This window comes from Xiphophorus maculatus, chromosome 22 (assembly GCF_002775205.1).
Source record: "Xiphophorus maculatus strain JP 163 A chromosome 22, X_maculatus-5.0-male, whole genome shotgun sequence".
In the NCBI taxonomy this organism is placed as follows: domain Eukaryota; kingdom Metazoa; phylum Chordata; class Actinopteri; order Cyprinodontiformes; family Poeciliidae; genus Xiphophorus; species Xiphophorus maculatus.
This window is the reverse complement of record NC_036464.1, coordinates 23347502-23367268: the sequence shown is the minus strand read 5'-3', so window position 1 is coordinate 23367268 and position 19767 is coordinate 23347502. Positions and strand designations below refer to the sequence as shown.

At 42.3% G+C, this 19767-nt stretch overlaps 1 protein-coding gene across 1 annotated transcript in view; it reads right to left on the bottom strand.

Annotated features, from left to right (window-relative positions):
* Window positions 1–3003: 3003 nt before the first annotated feature.
* LOC102231720 (sprouty-related, EVH1 domain-containing protein 2) overlaps window positions 3004–19767 on the bottom strand; it is a 35675-nt gene continuing 18911 nt past the window's right edge. The window contains exons 2-6 of the mRNA XM_005811367.3: window positions 18514–18706; window positions 18254–18422; window positions 16793–16857; window positions 9279–9437; window positions 3004–8297 (exon numbers count right to left, since the gene is read on the bottom strand). Coding sequence (XP_005811424.1) covers window positions 7512–8297; window positions 9279–9437; window positions 16793–16857; window positions 18254–18422; window positions 18514–18706 — 1372 coding nt within the window. The 3' untranslated portion in view covers window positions 3004–7511. The remainder of the gene's footprint in view (window positions 8298–9278; window positions 9438–16792; window positions 16858–18253; window positions 18423–18513; window positions 18707–19767) is intronic.

Below are 19767 nucleotides of genomic sequence, written 5' to 3'. Positions count from 1 at the left end.
ATCAAATAAAGCCCACTAGTGCCCCCCCCCCCAAAAAAATCAGCTTTGGCAGCATAAGATCCAGACTATATTCTACCAGCACTTCACAGGCTTGTCCAAATCTTCTACAGCAAACTTTAACATGCTATTTCTTCAGCAGTGTGAATAGAAACTGCTGCTGTTGAGTGACTTGCTTATCGTTTAGCGTATTTCCAGGCTTTGCTGCAGCTCGCAGAGTGTTCCACAGTTCTTGGGACAACTGTTTAGATTAATCTTTAGACTCTTTTTTTTCAGAATGTGATGAGGGAGACCTGGTTTATGATGAAATGGTGGCTCTTTTCACTTCTGAAATATGACTCCAACACCACTCGCTGGACCATTCAAAAGTTTAGAAATGCCACTGTAAAGGTTGAGTTATATTTGCGTTCTTGAAAGGTCACGTCGCGCCAAGACAGTGGTACGGCGTTTAAAGTTTGACGCACACGTTGGAGCGGCATTCTCATAAAAAGAGCCTTCATGGAGGGATTATATACATGCCGGTGCAAGAGCACCTTTCCAATCATTCAATCTCATTTTCAAGAGTGACCTGGCAAGGTAGCAGCAGTGTTTACAATTTCTAAACGCTTACAGACTTCAGCTGCTTTCTTGGCTTCCTACACCTTTTTGCGCATCATTTTCTTCATCTGTTCGGTATATAAAACCTACACTTGCTTCACAAGAACAGAGATATTTCAGCGTTAGTGTTGGCCAGAACAGTAGCAAAGTTCTGTCTGGCCAGGGAACTTCATACTTCACAAGAACCCAGCGGTAGAAATCTTAGGAAATTGTCACTGGTTCCTGCCTTTGCAGCATTAATAGTGGTTGGATACCAGGCAACAAAGAAGTTTTGCCCAGATGTTCTTGCAGCCCCAGGAGAGAGAATAAATTCTTTTGTTCTTGCAGAGTATGTGTAGAGTTTTTTCCCCCCCCATTACTTCATTTGTGGACTAATTTGCTTTGATTCCTTTGCACACGTGGACTAGTTGGGTCATTGCCAACATCTTGGGTGAATATTATGTCAACAGCCCAATTAGAAATTTTCTAGCTGAGAAAAAAAAAGCTGATGTTGATATGCTTATCTTACTGTATAGCACTGTGCGGTGAATCTCGAGTTGAAACCACACATTTACATACAGCTTATAAAAAGACATGACCTTTTTCTCACTGACATTAAATCAGATGAAACTTTTCCTGTTTGATGTTGTTTAGGATTATGACTGAGGTCAAGGGGGTTGGGCTCCTTCCTCAAGCTTCTCACAATGGCTTCCTTTAATTTTTCTGCTGTAGAGCTCTTGCAACTGAGCGCGTCAGGTTTGGAGGCTGCTTTGCTCCCACATGACCTTTCAGCTCTGTCAACAAGTTTACTGCGAGACTGAGGTCAAGGCTTAGGGATGGCCACTCTACGTCTTCGTCTTTGTCCAAAAGCCACGTTGGAACTAATTTGGTGGTCTGCTCAGGATCTTTGTATATTTGGAAGACCCATTTATACTTTAACTTCCTGTCTGATGCCTAAAGATGTTGCTTCAATATTTCCATTTCTGTTTTGTGAAGTGCACCAGTCCCCGCCGAAGCAAATCACCCCCACAATATGATGCTTCAGCAATCTCAGGCTTGCAAACACCCCCTTTTACCTCCAAACGGAACAATTGTCATTATGGCCAAAAACTTTCAATTTACAATCATCAGAACTACCGGACATGTCTCTAGAAATTAGGGTCTCTAAATGAATTGGCCAAATTCCTACCTGGCTTTTCCTGATACTTTAGGAGTAATTGCTTCCTCCTGACTGCATGGCCTTTCAGCCCAAGTCGGCGTAGAAACGGTTTCATTGTTGATAACTCCAGGTTCAGCGAACAATTTTGTAAGATATTCTGCTTTTGAGGAGATTGGTTCACACAAAAACAAGTCACCTTTGGGATTTGGAACCGACTGGTGGCTTTGGAGGACGTTCCCATGTCGTCTCACAACACGCCCCTCCAGGCATAATGCACCCAGAGCAGTGGAGGTTCATTGCCTTCCAGATGTCTTGCCTTATTTGATTTGACCACGTTACACAAGGAAGCAGTGAGTATATGGTACGCCTCCATTTAACGCAAATATTGTCAGTGGACCTACTAGAAGGTTACAAAGCTGCAACATCATCAACCAGGCCTTACCAACTTGCTTAAAGGCAACGTCTGACTTTTATCTGGTTTCAACTAGATACAAGTTTGACTTGTTAGATGGAACAAGTAATCATACTCTATTTTACTAAAGTGCCCATGTAGCACTGTGCAAAAGTCTTGGGTCAGCTCACATTTCCTTGGGATTTTCTTTCAAGACATTGAAATATTTTGAATTGATCTTACTCTATGTTTCCGGCGTTTCTTTTGGAAATCTCAACCATATATCCCTCCACCCCTTTGAACTGCAACACTTTTTCAGTTCAGTACCAGATAATTTTCAGACTCTTTGTTTGTTATGCCACTAAGCTCGTCGGGGTACATTTGCAGCAGGTAACACTGAAAAGCATGTTTGAGAAACACCAGGGAAACTACCAATCATGTCCAAATTCTGGGATTTGAAGACAGGAACCATTTCTAAAGCTAACTGGAAAATTCTGCAGGTTGGACACTTTAAATCTGAGACACGTGGAATAAACCAGAAAAGTTTCATGGGGAGTTGTGGGGGTTTCCTCTGTGTTCTCTCTCGTTTTATTAAAGGCAGAAGGTAAGACACACATTTCGATTCGATTTTCTCACAGACCCTGGCCACTCTTTAGTATCTAGAAAGTACTTCCTTGTCCTTCTCAAAAGCAAGAGCTACATCCATCGTACATGTTATAAACAGTTACTTAAAAAAACAAATATAGAAATAAAAATGTACAACATACACGAGATATATATAATATAATTTTTGCTCTTACTTTGTTTTGTTGTTTTTACAGAGGTAAAAATGCTAAGTGTAAAAAAAAAAGAAAGAAAAAAGATCCAAATTAGTACAGTGTTTTTTTTTTTTTTTTTTTTTTTTTTTTTTTTTACCAATTCTTTTTGTCGTTTTCGATTTAAATACACAAGATAAGGTGGATGTGTTCAGGCACTTTGTTAATGGCTCTGACATGTGAGATCAGTGTAAAAAACAAAACAGAAGAAAACAACACACAGACACTTTCTGAACGGATTGGCCCAGTCCCTGATGCATCGTCGTTAATGGATCCAAAATTAGCAGAACAAAGCCAGACTGCAAGCTGATCCCAGTATCTTCGGATCAAGGAACAGGATGGAGAGGCTGGAGAGGATGCCACGTAAATACACACACACACACACACACACATGCCTTCATACAGTGACACACAAGTGGGTACAGGGGACAGGATGTGTCGAACAGACACAACCAGGGGGGAAAGAGGACATCCTTAAACACTTTTCAGCTACAGTAAAAGGACATTTCCTTGGCAAAACAATGAGGGCTGGACGCTTGTTTTTAGAATCGCAGACGTCTTTTTTACACTTTGTGCTCTCCGAGGGATTCCCACTGACGTCCTGCCTCGTTTCATCTTTAAACGGCTTATTGTGTTCACCGTCACGTTCCAGACGCTGCCATCACAGAGGCCAAGGGCTAAAGAGACAGTAAAACAGCAGGTGGGACAACGTTCCCACTTTTTTTTTTCTTTTTTCTTTCTGCATTTGCTGTAAAATTCAAAGCGCTCGCAAACCCCACCTGCACCCCCTTTACATAAACTTTAACCATTTCTTTCCCAGTCAGTCACAGACGAACCCACACTTCTGTTGCTGAGCCAAATCTGGCATGAGGGCAGGTTGAGGGTTGAGGGCTGAGGGGACGATTTAGGGCAGAGATTAATAGCACACGCTGGTCACATGTGGTTTCAGCAAGTTTGTTTCTCATGTTCACAACAACTTTTAATGCCTGAGATGGACAGACTGGCTTTTGGCGATAAACCAAGTGGCTTTATAATTAACAGAGAATAAGTGAAATAAATCAAGGGGGGTAGGCGTTTTATTCCGAACCCCCTGGATGTCATCTTACCTTTGCAACAAACGGTCTGATCATATAAAACATTCACTTCTTTATTTCTGTTTAGATTTTGGCGGAATAGGTGGGCTTTAAAGAGCCTTAAAATATTAGAATAAAATAATATAGAAAAGAGATCCAATTATATTATGTGCTAACTGACCTGTCCGTGTATTCAGCTGATCCTTTGGGTCACGAGGCACGGGCTGGTCATTAACGTATACCATGGTTTTAAAAAGATACCCTTTCAAAATGGCACGGATTTTCTGCCATACTTTCAATAAAGTGTAAACTTTGTTTACTGAGGTGCCGGAGAAAGTGCCAGAGTGACTGGAAATGTGTCATTCTGGCAGAGCAACGTTAGCCAGCTATCTGCAAGAAGGCTACTACACATTTTGCCTGAAGAAAATGTAACTATCAGGAAATATTTACAGTCACATTCATCCCTGTATGTATCATCAGTCCATGGTTTGTGTATTTCAACTCACGTTGCTCTAAAAGCATGCTCTGAGTTGCATGTCTGTAAAGTAGCAGACTGCAGGCTAGCTTCCAAGCTAACCATGTAATATGAACTTGTTCTGCTTGTGTAACTCAAAGAGCAGAAGGGGTTTCATATTATCTGCATTAGGCATGTCTGCTTTGAAACTACTGTTAAATGTAGGCGGTGTTTATTTTATATTGTGGCTATGTATCAAAATGAAAGTACCAATTATCAACACGGTATTAAATTTAAGCAGAAGTATGACTCATTTTTGGTTTTCTCTTTAAAGTAAAAGCCATTTATTTTGGGGTTAATTTTAGTGATAGTGATGAGTCTTTTTTTTTCCTTGCAGGGAGCTTATTATGGACCTTTTTTGTAAGATGAGAGTACAATTCGTCAGGCCTGTGCTGTTCCATATGTGACCAGTGAGAAAGTTTGGGATTTGATGGTTAAAAAAAAAAAAAAATCAAGGGTGCGGTGATTGTGTATCGCAGGCAAACTAGAGTCCATAGCTTACATATGTAGTGAGAACTTTTTTTTTCCTCTCCAAATTTCCTTGAAATTTCTTGTTACAAAAACAGCTTAAATCACGTCCAGTTGAATAGTTTGATTGTTGCAGACATCTTTACAGAGACAAGTGAAGTTCAGACTGAGACTCCACATTTTAAGGCATATGGGCACAAATAGTTAAACGGTATGTCATTATTATTTCAGTGTTTGACCAAAAGAATTTAAAAATCCTGATTTCTGGATGGAGGCTCTTGGTTTGCTGAACAAATCGAGGTGGCTGGAATTGTAAGACTCAGTGGGCGACCTGGTTACAGGAATTTCTAGGCACTGTTTTAAGGTCATGAGAAAGATGAAGGGATGCTAGATTATCGTAGCATTACTTGAGGCAACGTTGAATCACTCTTCTAAGGGTAGGTGATGAGTAAATAAATAGGATTTTAAAAAAAAAAAACATAAATCTTTGGAATATCTTAAGAGTATTAAAAGGATAGATTACATTCACTGAAGAGAGATTCTGTTAAGGTATTATCGCTAATAATTCCCTTACCTGTATTAGAAAGATGTCACATTGCAGCGAGTTCGTAGAAAGTGTTGAAATCGTCAGAGCAGTAGACCTTTGACGGCTAGCTAGCTCAGCTTAAGCTGATTTTAAAATATCTAACTGCGACTGTTCCGTATTCATGGAGATCAATGCTAAATTAGCAAGATACTAAACGCTTACTTTCACAAGACATCATCGTTGAGTTGTTGCCATTTTCTCAGTCAAATATTTGTGCTACGATGCAAATTTAAGTTGGTGGAGGCTACTAGCTAAAAACAAGTCTGTTAGACCAAAAGCAGCTTTGCAACGGAAACTATTTTTCTTTCTTTTTTTTTAGTGCATCAGGCTTGACTGATTCCAACCTTCCAGGGTCTCTCATTGGTTCTGATTTCATTTTTGACAGTGGATTTTGGAAGACGTGCCAATTCACATTAGCTAGCCATTTTAAAATGTGTAACTCTACCATGATATCAAACCTCAATGTTTATGCTAACAGGGAGAAAAAAAATCAATAACTATTGGCAAGACTAATTCACACTGCTGGTTGGAAGCAGAAGTGTAATCTAAAGTCTCCAGAGTGCTCGATTATGAACGAAGGCATTCATATAAAAACCTTACCAAATAATAAACTAGAAGAAAAAGTTTCTACTTTAAAGGTCATTATTTGACATGTAGTGAAATGCATCTAAATTCTTTCACATTTAGGAACCTAAAAGTCGTCCTGAAGATTCAGTGAAGACCATTTTTAGCTTAGTCTACCATCATGAACATGCATGTTCATCTGTGCATATGCAAAAAGTCTTATTTCCAAGGTTCCATAACACTACAGCTGCGTCATGTCAGTCTAATCTCGAGTCCACCAAAAGGGGAGTGAACTGTTGACTTTTGTGACAGGCTTGTCTTTTATGCATTCCTGAGCTTTTCCAGGTCTTGTAAGTTGTTTAGAAATCATTCCGACAGTACAACTTCTCCTAGTGACGTTGACATTGTTCGGCGGAGAAAAGCGACAAGCCTCTCGGCGGCCTCTTGCAGAAGCGAAGACGATCGATATCCGCAGCTGTAGTGTCATAGTTCCACAAACATTTTTAGCTAAGCTGCCCAAATCAGATGCAACGGGGAGTCCATGTGAGGATTTATTGACGTTTCTACAAACTCGCTGCGATAAGACGTCTGTCTGCTCACAAGAAAGGGACCTGTTGCTGATAATACCTTCACAGAACCTCGCTTCAAAAATCCAAACTGTGCCTTCAAGATTTGTACCGCATTTGTTTGAGCGAGGAAAGATGTCCGCAGAGAACTATGAAGAGTATATACATTAGCTTTACTACAAGCTGCAGTACAGACAACAAAAGGCCTCAACTTACACTCGTATAAACACACACATGTACGCGCGCACACACATTCCCAAAGAGGTGTAGTGTCTGATTTCTGTTGAACTGAGCAGGCCTGATGTTTGAATAGAAAATAAACAATATGGCCACAGAGACATTAAAGGAAAGAAAAGAAAATACAACAAAGAATTCAAGTTCTTTGAGGCCAATTCAATGTACAAATATAACAATATAAAGTACCTGCATATGTGATACATGACGTATAGGTTGGCTATAAAAAAGGCCCCCTGAAAAAGACTGCTCTCTCTTTAGAAACAAAGCATGAAATGGCCACATGGAGAGCTGAAAGAACTGTCTGCCATAAGGGGGAGCTTATCTTCCCAGGCTGTTCACAAAATGGACCAACTGTTTTTTGTTTTTTTTTTCTTATTTGGCTTATTTCAGTGTCTGGAATTTGTAGAGAAACCCAGAAAAACCAAGGCAAGAGAGCGAACAGCCGCGACCACTTCTTCCTCCTCTTTGAGCTTTTTCCCCATCCCTCCTTTTCGCTGCGTTTGCGTTGGGTTAAGGTTTTTATTTTTTCCGATGTTTCCTCTGAGAAGATTCCAAGTACGACATCTCAGCTCTGGGCCTTGTGTCGGCCTCCGCAGCAGCCGCATGCGAGCCCCACCCGGTGGCAGGCGTGGAGGGGCGGGTAGAGGCAGAGGCACGGCGCCACTGCGGACAAGCCTAGCAAAGCCAACCAACGGGTGCCAAGTCGGCCCCCGCCGCTACCCTCGCCTCCGTCGCAGGAGCAGGGGTCCGAGTACTCCCCCTCTGGGTCAGACATGCAGTGGTAGAGCATGGTGTCTGCCAGCCACATGCAGCTGACACGTCGAATGCACACTCGCAGGGGATCTGGGGCGTCCTGGCATCGTCCTCTCCGATTTTCGGAGAGGTAGAAGGCCTCGCCGCAGTGCTCGCACTGAGCACGCTCCAACCCGTTGTCCTTCCGCCCCTTCCTTCCATTGGAGGACGGGGAAGAGCTCGTGAAAAATGACCGAGGCTGGCTGGAAACGACAGAAGAGAAGGGCTGGTGGTAGGAGCCGCTGTGACCCTTAGAGGTCAAGGATCCTAGGGCGGGGTCAGAGTCTGAGGGCGACAAGGAAGGTGCCAGCGGGTAGGTATAGTCGTGCTTCTGCGCCTCTGTTTTGTCGAAGTGTACATAGGACTCTGTCTCATCCGGGTGGATGTATCTATCACGCACAATGGCGTGTCGGTAGTCCTCATAGCCCGTGTTCCAGGAGCGATCTGCCTGGCGTCCAAGGTAGCGTTCTGTGCTTCGCTCCCAGCTGCGCTCCCGGGGGTTGATTCGGACAATTTCCTCATCCTCGAAGGTGACGTGTCGAGGAATCCGAGACAATGGCTGAAGGGGAGAGACAGAAAGAACCTTTACTTGGACAAATGTCATTAGACAAATATACAATACAGGTACACCTGGTTAAGAGCATTAAAATAAATTTGTCTGTAAACCAAGAAAAATCTCACTGAGGCCTACCAAGTTACTGTCGATCACACTACATCTCCCATAATACACTACCACAACAACTCACCTTTGCACAAGTTGTACTTGTGGGAAAGTCAAATGCAGTAAGAAAACTGATTGTACTTTTTGTGGTTGATGTGCAATAACAAACGAGTGCATTCACATCAACCCTGTCTAGTCTACTTTAATCAAACTAGTTTGTTTTCCTAGAAAGTCCGGTTCATTTGCGGAGGTGTGTATTCACAATCGTACTCTAACGCGATTAGAGCAATCCCTCAAAAGCAATCCCTTGTCCACCTAAAAACCTAGGTCTCGGTTTGGTTGAAGTGAAATCTGATGTAGTTCCAATGCATATGTGACTGCCAAGGAGAGTGAGAGACCCCTCGAAAAGCAGGAACCGAGCAACAGTGCATGTCATTCTGGGTATTTACAACCACAAGAAATGACTCATGGTCTTTTATCAAAGACAAAAGAGAAATCCTACAACTACAAAAATCTGACGCCATTCCAGAAGAAAAAGGAAGAAGGAAGTAGGAAGATGTGCTCAGTGTCTTTTTCAGAGGTTTTCATGACATTTCCTTAGTGGTTCTTGGTGCAGTGCCACCACAGGCGAGGTGATCAACAGGTTCTTCAAAGAGTTTGGATCGTTTGACAATGCAGAGTGAAAGCAAACCACATCAGTTGAAATTGTATCAAATGTCGGGACTTTGGCCCGTAATCGAACCGAGTCTACTGGACTATCAGGACATGCATAACATGGTCAAAATAGTGATAGAAAGGCAGTTGCACTAATCAATGAATAGCTAATACTTGAGAAGATGCACATATCTATTCAACTGTGAATAAAGGAAACCCGTTTACCTGGTCCAAGTAGTAGTGGTCTGTGAGGCGGTAGGAGTCATGCAGGTCATGTCGATGTCCTGGCGTGCACTTGTGTCTCTGAGGAAGGGGCGAGGACTCGAGCGGCGTCAGGGAGCTGTCCAATTTCTGAGAGGAGTTGGATGAGCTGTCTGTGGCGTTCTGAGTGTACAAACAAACACAGGATGCGTGCTCAATCGCTGCTTTCTTTCTCATTGGACGCGGCAGACGAGTACACCGTGATTGGACAAACAAAAACAGGAAGCCTTGTAGCAGCGCTGATTGGGTAAAAAACAGGAAAACATGTGAAATGTTTTTTTTTTTTTTTGTCAGAGCCACTTCATCAAAGCTTGGATTACTGCACGTCGAGTCAACGTTCAAGATATGAAGAGGCAGCAACATAACTGGGACCATCTTAGAGACCACAAAGCCTTTTTAAAACTCAACAACAATGATCAGAAAATCCCTTGCAATCTGTCACAGCAAAAAGACTGCTTAAACGTTTAGTGAAGAAGAAACACAGATAAGTTAAAAAATGCTGCACATAAAGTATGTGGTGCAACTCAATATTATAACTCAAGACATTTGCACACGGTAACCAGAGTCGCCTTTTTTGGCCTCTCCAACACACACCCCAGGAACCCCCTCTGATCTTAACTCTTCTAGCCTCACAACAACCTGTCCTCCTCTCTCCCCCATCGCACTTTTCCCCACATTCCGCCCCTTCCCCTCTCTTGCCGGCACATGCAAGAGAGGCATATGCGCTGCTCTGCATATGCCTAGATGTGTGTGTGCACAAACAGTGTCCCGTTCCTTTTCCGCTAAAGGCTGTCAGGGCTCAAATCCAACCCAAGCCGTGGCCAGACACAAGGCAGTCGGGCTGTTGCCATGTAGTTCTCAGACAGACACATTTTCAGACGGAGCAAACCAGGGGTCGTCCTCTGAGGGCACCGTCTGACAGTCAGGTTGGTGCTGCTCCTGTCTCATCATGTCATCATGGTTATTTGAGTGCAAGGGTAGGCGCTATTCAAGCTGTGGTTCAGTCCGGTGAAAGAGTGTAACTGGACTATGACATAGGCTAAATAAGTCACTGGTGATTAAGAAAGAGCGTGTTAGAGGAATAGTGTCTTACAAAGAGCTACATGTTTACATTACTATGATTATTAAATATGTAAAGACAGTATAAAATTCTTCTTCAAAGCCGCAGTATGTAATTTTTTATTTACATTTTTTCGTTTTTTTCCATATTTGTTAAAACCATCACCATGTCATGACAGTACAATATGAGACACAGAATCTGTGCAAAGACTGAGCTCCGCCACCTTCACCTAGTGCTACCATTGCCGTTTGAAGAACAGCACCTCTCCAGGTCAAAAACAACCAATCAGAGCCAGGAGGAGGGTTAGAGCTGTCAATCAACCTCATGTATTCGCTGCTTACTGTGTTGATAGAGTAGAAACAAGACAGAAAAACTGCATATCCGCTGTCATCAGAATGCTAACTAGCCTTCCTGGCAGGAATGCTAATTAGCATTAGCGTTTCGGGAAGTATATCAGTCTTAATATTATTATTATTTTATACTTCAGTGAACAGGGAAGAAAATTCCATACAGTTTGATTGTATTATATGTATGGCCAACAATGATATTAAAACTATAGCAACACTGTAGCTACAATATTGTATATTACATTTTTTATTACTCTATTTAGATATTTATATTATGTACTTATCCTAACCTGATGTAGCTCTTCGCATGCCAACTTTCGCCAACAAGGACTGTGGCTTACACAAAGTATGTTTTTTCTTTATTTAAAATCGAAACCTAATGTCAAATCTCAAGATAAAAGGTTTTGTTCAATTGCACAGCTAACCAAAGGTTAGCAGTGCTCAACATAGCTTATTCGAGAAGGAGTTGTTCTGTTGCTGAGTTGACTGCTACCATTCGCTAATTCAATAATCTAAACACACTCAAAAATACAATAATCACATAGATCTTCATTCAGTCATTTGTGCTTTGATGTGCTAAGCTGCTAGCTGAAGGTTTAGTAGCCACTTTTGCATGGCAGCATGTTCTGAGCGGTACTAAGCACAGAAAAGAACACTAGTCTAATGCGGCTGCTGTCCAACACATCTGGGTAATATTGAGAAAGTCTGAGGACCCTCTGCTATCGAGTTAGCCACCAGTTGTAATAACCTTTGGTCCAGCTGGTAGATAGAGTATATTGATCGGATATCCAATATTGGATATCGCTGACAAGTCTTCCTATTTTGGCCTATGATCACTGTTTGCATGCCAGTGACTCTTTATGAATGTTGAAACTGCAAGCACCTGTTCAACATGCAAACACTTGTAATCATAAATATTGGGCAAATTAGAATGGTGTTCAGTGTGCATCACCTGTAGGTTACATACAGTCCTGGGACATGTTACCTGCAAGCATTTTGAACCCCTCCATTACATACCACTTCAGATCAAATCTGGGATGTTATTTGAGCTATATGACCCAGATCTGGTGTGTGTGTCGGTCTGCTCTGTCTGCTGAAGCCATCCCCATTATATCCTGCTCCCCACATGGATACTGCCATGCCGAGAATTTCCCCCAGCTTTCTTACAAAGCCCTGAAAGCAGCTAGCCAAAAATAACATAACATACTGCCTCTGCTCCTGGTCCCCCCCCCCCCAGCAGAAGCCATTACTGGGGGGAAGGAGGAGTGGATACGGTACAAAACCAGTCTGACTCTGGCCTCCATGGCTGCAACTAATTCAAAACACAGACCAGACTTTCTGCAGCTGAGCCCAAACGCCACAAGAGGACAGAGAAAGAGGGGAGAGTTTATATTACTGGACATCCTTTTGCTGTGTATTCCAGTCCAAGGCTGGACGGAGGGCATTTCAGGTTATTTTCTGATACAAAACATGCCCCGACTAAAAGCCCAGGAGGAGTCATCCTGCAGCAGGCCAATCTTGCACGACCTAGAATTGCTTCAATAGTTTTCACTCTCCCTGTTGTGAATGAGCCAAAATAGACACAGAGACAGGAGATGTGCAGAACGGGGGTGGACTGAGTTAAGTTTAGGTTTGATGAATGAGGAATAATTTAGGGAAGTCCGTCATTGCTCGCGCAAGACAGGAAGAACTAAGGTCCTGTTGCACAGAGCCGCTCTTCAGTTAAACCTTAACAATTTTGTCCGGCTTCCTCCCACAGTCCAAAAACATGACTGTTAGTTTAATTGGTCTCTCTAAATTCTCCCTAGGTGTGAGTGTGTGTGTGTATGGTTGTGTGTTCTGTCTGATTCTGTGTTGCCCTGCGACAGACTGGCGACCTGTCCAGGGTGACCCCGCCTCTCGCCCGGAACGTTAGCTGGAGATAGAGACCAGCACCTCCCGACCCCACTAAGGGGCAAGGGTGTTAGAAAATGGATGGATGGACTTTTGTTGTGATCCAGCCGCTCGTTTACACACCACCAGTGACCGGAGCCTCTCACACCAGCACTTTTTGACACTTTTCTGTAACACCCCCGTAGAGGTGTGAAGTAGTCTGCTTGTATGATAACGCACATGCGCAGAACACACAGCTTCAGGGTTTCTTTTGCGCATGTGTAGGGAAGATAACAAAACAATGGCGGATAGCATCGTGCTGTGTTGGGCTACTTAACGTGTTCAGTTTAACACAGTGTGTGTTACATGAGGACTTTGTTCGTGGGACACGGATACGGGTTTTTTTCACAATGAGATGCCAGCTAGTGAGATGGAACTAAGGGTCAAAAGCGCAGATGTATTCAACGACATGCTGAAACCACAGCGCCATCTAATGGCTTGGCATGACAACTGCAGTTGACTCGAAGCGTCTTGGCGGTGCCATGGAAACATGGACCCTTTTCCCAGTCGACATCCAAAAACACCAGCAGTTTTCAGGCAGCGGTCTCGCGTAAACCTGAGTAAGCTGTTCTCACTATAATTTAATTCCTACAGCTTTAAGTGAGAGGGAAAGTCTAAAGTTTCAACCAAAACCGCGGCACAATCTCTGACTTATCAAAGAAGTAAGAGATTAAAGATTCACAACTCATAGCACTTGTGGTATAAGCTCAATACCACAATTATCCTGAAATTTAGACAAAATATTGCTAAAGCGAGAACTCTGATCAAAGTGGTTAAATGCTAGCATCACCTGCAGCTGTAATGCTAAAGAGAAACATACAGGCTACATGTATGTTCGCTGGGTATTCTAGATTAAAAACACAGATAGGACAACTGATGCTAGACTCTTTAAAAGAAGGCAGGGGGTTGCTTTGTATTTATTATATGCTAAACAAATCCTACTAAACTGGAAATATTAAACATATTTTTGTAACTCGTAAGGTTTTGTTAACTGCTGCAACATTAAGTTTGGTCTGAAATATACAAGTTTTTATTTTACAAAATAATAATAATGCAGTTTCTCTACCAACAAAAGCAAAGGACTGCTTCGAATTTGTTCCGCTGAAATCTTCTACAGTATTCCCCGCACCACCATCCTTCCCCCGAAGCCTCACCTCTCCACTCCTGCTCATGTGTTTGTGTGTGTCTCTGTGGTGGCTGTACACTCCCAGCAGAGCACCTATTAGTCTTGGCCCTAACAGACAGCTCGAGTCAAAGATGAACCACGAGGCACTTCCTCTCGTAAATCAGCAGCCCCGCACTAAGCTGGGAAACAGCTGCTCCGCGCAAGCTCGGCGGCTTCTCTCCCTTCCAAATGGGAGGGCGCAAAGATAGTGTGTGTGTGTGTGTGTGTGTGTTTGTGTGTGCGAGGAGGGAGTTGGTGGGATACAGGAAGTGACCTTGTGACCCTGCCTGCTGGCTCAGGTGTCAGATTTCAGTACTAAAGGAGGAGGTAAATGGTGGGTTAGCATAAAATGCCTTTAAGCTGACCTAAGGTGGAAAACTATCTACTGTGGCAGGTATGCATAACAAAAGACTAATATTAAATCCTGAGCTGATAAGATTTAGCTTGCAAATGTTTCACGCAGAAGAACAGCAGTACAGGACATCATTCTATGTTTCACTTCAGCTTCTTCGAGTAAGCTTTTAAATTACATAAGATTTATAGACGGTAGAAGATTAGATGCTGTCATGTCTAGTTTGGTGTATTGTGATATTTTAAGCACAGCCCTTTATTAGGATGCCGTGCTAAAGTTTCTAAAGGTGAATTCACTCCAGCTCTGTTTAGTCCGCTTTAATCAAACTCCAGTTAGTTTGTCTACAAAGTCCAGTCTGTTAAGGGAGGTGTGAATGTGTAATCAAACTCTGATGCAGGCCAAAAAAGCAAACTCCGGTCCACCTAAAAACCCAGGTCTTGGTTCGGTTGAAATGAACAGCAGCACAATTCAAATGCATATGGAAACCCCTCCAAATGCTGGAAGCAAACTACATTCTAGGTAAATACAACCAAAACCAACCAAAAAGTCTAGTGCTATCGCCAGTGGAAACATGTTGCTCAATTAGTTTGGTTCATTTGGCACAATAAAAGCGAACAGCACTACATGAAACTATAAGAAATGCTGCAATTTTGGTCACAAAACCAACCAAGTCTCCTGGACTCGCAAGTGTGAAAACACTGTCAAAGTATCACAGTATTCTTGGTATATTTTGACTTTTTAGTCTCATAGTTTTGAGAAAAAACTGTAGCCTGGCCGTAATACTTTGTCGTGGAGGTGACCTGAATTCAACGTCCAAATAAACAGAAGTTGTAAAACATGCTTGACAAACAAGATGGCGGTCCTGAGTGTGCTGACATCACTCTGAACTATGGAAACCCAAGAGGTGCATTGGTGAAAAAAAAATGGATTTATTGCCCAGCCCTACTTTAAGTCATATATTCTGTATGAAGGAACATTTTTGAAACTTTTTAAAACCGTTGCTGTGGCTGACACTGGCAACCAGTTTTTAAGCCCAGGTTCTATGTATGCCAAAGCTCTCTATGACAGTCCGGGCCATTCTCGGACTCTATGAAAGTGGCATGACGTTGTGTTGCAGCAACTACGTTATCCTGTGTTGCAGCATAAACAAAAGGAAAGCAGCAACACGATTACATGGCCAAATAGAACCGCCACTAAGGGCCTACTTCTTCTGTTTAGCCAGATGACTGCGATAAAAGATGCACTTCTAGGGCAACAAAATCTACTTTACTGCGTCATAAACTTCTGTAAAGTCAAAATTCTTCCAACCCATGAGACCTAAAGGTCTCAAGTAAGGGTCAAGTGAAATTTGTCCTGATCAGCTCAGGATTATTAGAGCTTAGTGATTTGAATCTGATTATTTTAGGATGCATTCACACCAGCTCTGTACAGACCGCGTCGACCAAATTCTAGTTTGCTCACCTAGTTCGTTTGGGTAGGTCTGAATGCTCGACTGTACTTATATGGACCGAAAAAGTGACCTCTGGTTCAACTAAAAACCTAAGCCTTGGTTCAGATGACATGAGCTATATGGTACGATTATGTATGTGAACGCAAGCAGACCAGAGACCGCTTCCAAAGCAGGAAGCAAACTGTAAAGCAAAGACTTCTGAATAAACACAACCAAAATAAATGCGTGAGTCTAGCACTAGCAGGAGAAATGGATTGTGGTCTTTTACAAAAGAAAAATCCTACAACCACTAAAATCTGACACTATTCCATTTTTGTTTACTTCTTTTGAAGAAGAAGAAGAAAGCTGCGCTCAATGTCTTCTTCTTTTTTGTGCCGTTTCCTTCAATGATTCTTGGTGCAGCGCCACCACAGGCGAGAGGCGTGAGGTTGATCAGGTTTTTCAATTAGTTTGGTGTGTTTGATACAATGTAATATGAAAGAGAACCGCAGCGCCTGAAAATGTATCAATTTTGTCCCCCAATTGAGCCGAGTCTACCTTTCAGGCGTGAAAAGACCCTTAGAGTATCAAGTTTTTGAGTTTTTGCTAACATGTGAATGGGAAATTAAAAGAAACAAAACACATTAGGGTTTTTTTTCTCTTTTTGTCCTTGTCAAACATGTCATGTCGTGGGCTTCCTCTTCACATCACACATGCTCCTCTCCGTCCCCCGACCCTGCAGTGGGACCCGCAGCCAGCTCATACCTCAAACTACGATCCCCAATAGAAGATTACAATCAGTAGTTCCTTAAAGAGCTACTTAGTTGCTTTTGGAGGAAGAAGAGGGAGTTGAAACATCGCCTTGCGTGCTGAATGCAAGAGCTCGCCCGACGCCGAACGCTCTGAAACACGTTGCACAATAAAAGTTGGCTCTGCGACTTCCTCCGCCGATGCTCAGCTCAGAGATGAATCAACTTTGACCCCGTCTAACAAACAGACCAGCACGGTGCAAGGAAACCACAAATGTCCGGCCTGCAACCAGCAGCGTGAATGCGTCGCCGTGCATGAGTGAGATTCCTTTATCGTGCATTTGTCGAGGGGGGGGGGGAACAAAACAAAAAAAAAACCCCAAAGAAATGTTAATGTTTTGGACTCATTTTCTTAGGGACTCTGTTCATTAAAAAAATGCTTACAGTGAAAACATCGTCGTCCCCCAGTTCTCCCTCGTTCTGGAGTGCCGTAGAGGAAGTCGTGGAGCCTGCGGAGAGGGAGACATCGCAGTGAGCAGCTCGGAAACGCAGCTCGATCTTTCATCTCTTTTAAAGATGCACTTGCAGCAATAACCGGCGGTCAGGTTTGACAACTTCTGAACGTAAACTTCCTCATCCTGTCGCATTATCAAAACTTTAGAAAAACTATTTTCGGAACACGTTCCCCCACATACTTTGAGCTCATTCACGTCCTCGCCAGGACCGACCGGTTTCACCTGCCATGTTTTGGACACCGCCCGCTAAACACCTCCAGTCATGAACCGGAGAGGTGTTTTCTCGCCTCTCTGACTTTGTAGAACTCTTAACTTCAACATGGAAGAAATGGACGCTTGTTTAGTTCGAGATACACAAATTACAGTTTTCCAGTTTTCTTTTTTTTTTAATCTTTGATCTCCTGATACTGATTTCAGCAGAGCAATGTTTCTCTTTAAGAACTATAAAAATAAATTGATATTAGAAGATGTCACACTGTATGAGACGGTTTTCAAATGATTATTGATTATTCAATAATTATTAAATGATTAAGGAGGCAAAATGTTTACATCTTATATTAGCATTAGCTATTGTGACTGTGTGTTTACTCTCGACAAAATGAAGACCCTTAGACCTTAACATAAATTTCCACTCAAAAGTATTGCTTTCCCCACTTTAACCTTCCTGTTATCTGCTAAACTGACACTCTCTTTTTCAGTACTACTCCGAATAAATGACTTAAGACTTAAGAAAATCTAATTTCCTCTTTAAATCACTCGTGTTCTTTCACTGGGTATGGAATAAACAGATGACCATGGTAGAAATTTACCCCAGAAAAACGCCTTGTTCGTGAGGTAACGTTTTTTATTTACCAAGAAGTTTTGCACATGGTTTTGTGAAGAAACGGCTGCTGAAATCTATACATTTCAAATTTGTAGATATTTGTATCCAGCATTACAATTTATTAATATCAGATTTTTAAAAAACAGCTAATTATTAAACTTAACTAGAGCCATAATGTAGTTTAAATAATAACATCCATTTACAATCATCTGTAGTTTAATAATAAGTAAAGAACAAATCCTTCATTCAACATAAAATCTATGCTGGCCAAGCCATATAATTACCTAAAATAATAGGTTTTTTAAAATCATGATATTTATTGTTATACCACAAAATATTCCGATCAAATTCTAAGTTCATATCACCCACCCCTATTGCCAAATAAGTACTGACAGAGCAAATGTTTACCTGCTTATTACAGCCGTGCATAAAGTCAACATCTGACGTAGTCAAACACGCTGAATTAGCATTTTCTTGATTTGCAAAATTTTAAAAGTTCGCTCAAAATTCGCACGAGAATTAAATGGAAACACAGCTTGTGACGACCCACATTCCAGCACAGCGTACCTTCAGCCAGGTCTTCAATTGCTTTGTGCACCCCTCTGTCGAAGGCTCTGGCGTCAGCTGGACACTGGAACGACAGGCCGCACCGCCTGTCCTCCACCTTCCAGTGGTGAAATGTCGGCATTGCGATAGTGTACACTATGTCCTTCTTCAGCGGACAGTCCAGGATCACCTGTGCATCCAGCCAGTAGGAACTCAGCATCACTTCCCGTAGCAAAAACACAAATGTTCAGGGTATTTAAATTATTATTATTTTTTTTTACCTGTTTGTCACGCAGCCGTTCCCCCCGGATGACGAACTGGGAACTGCTGGAGCCGGAGAGATGCATCACCTCCGTAGGAAGGAGGCGACAGACGCCCACCCGGGTGAGGGCCCCCCCATCCTGAGCCAGCCAGCCGCCGCTCGAGTCGTCTCGCGTCATCACCACCGCTTTCACACGCACGATGTAGCTGTCACTGGACGGAAGGACGAAAGAAAGGTGGAAGATTATTAGAACCGGGTTCTCAATGTGACATTTGTGTTAGTCTCAATCTTAAAATGCTAATTACAGGAAACCGACAATGCTTTAAGAAAAGCATTAACTGATTCGTCATTTGCATCATCATTTGGAAGAAGTCTTTAGGGTTATTAGACGGTTGCTTTGTTAAAGTACAGTCTAGTTTGCTAGTATGTGTTAAGCTGCTTCAAGTGCAAACCACTTCCTTCCGTAGTAAAAACAGAACGACGGGCAAATCAATACAAAAATGCTTTACTTTATGTTAAAGAAACTAAGATAAACCCCCCCCCAATTATTTCAAATATTAAACAAAAAACATCCTTCAGATAAATTGTTAATATTCAAATTCTGTTTGCTAAAGCTGAAAAGGCTTTAAAGTCAAAGTGGACTTAATGCCACAGAAGTTTTGTGCAGTATTGGATTCACACCCTGACAGACTGTTTGAGGGCGTCGCAAGTCACGACTTTGTTCAGTGCACACTGTGCTGAAGTGGGAGGTGTTGCACCAGGATAAGTCAGCATTAAACACACACACACACACACGCCCACCCACACGTTTGTGTGGCTATCTTTGTGGGGACTTTCCATTGACTTCCATTTATTTCTACAGCCTAACCCTAACCCTAACCCTAACCAAAACTCAATTCATACTTTAGTCCTAAAGCTAATCCCTGACCCATAAACAGCATTTCCCTTGTGGGACCAGGTTTCAGTCCCCACAAGGTATTACAAACAAACGCACACACACACACACAGTAAAATTTATGGAAATGTTCAAAATCTCATGGTCAGCAGTCATAGTCTTAACTGGAATATTTCAGAATGACACGAACACAACTTCAAATGGCGGTGGTGAATCTCCTTTGGTACTTGACTTGATCGCATCCCATGTAGTTAACAGACAGTTTGTCGTTTTTGCTTTCTGCATCACAAATTACAAAATTTCAGCGTTGGGATTTTAGATCATTAAGTACAGATACGTTGCAAAACCCGAGGCCAAGCAAGTAACTGAATTTACCAA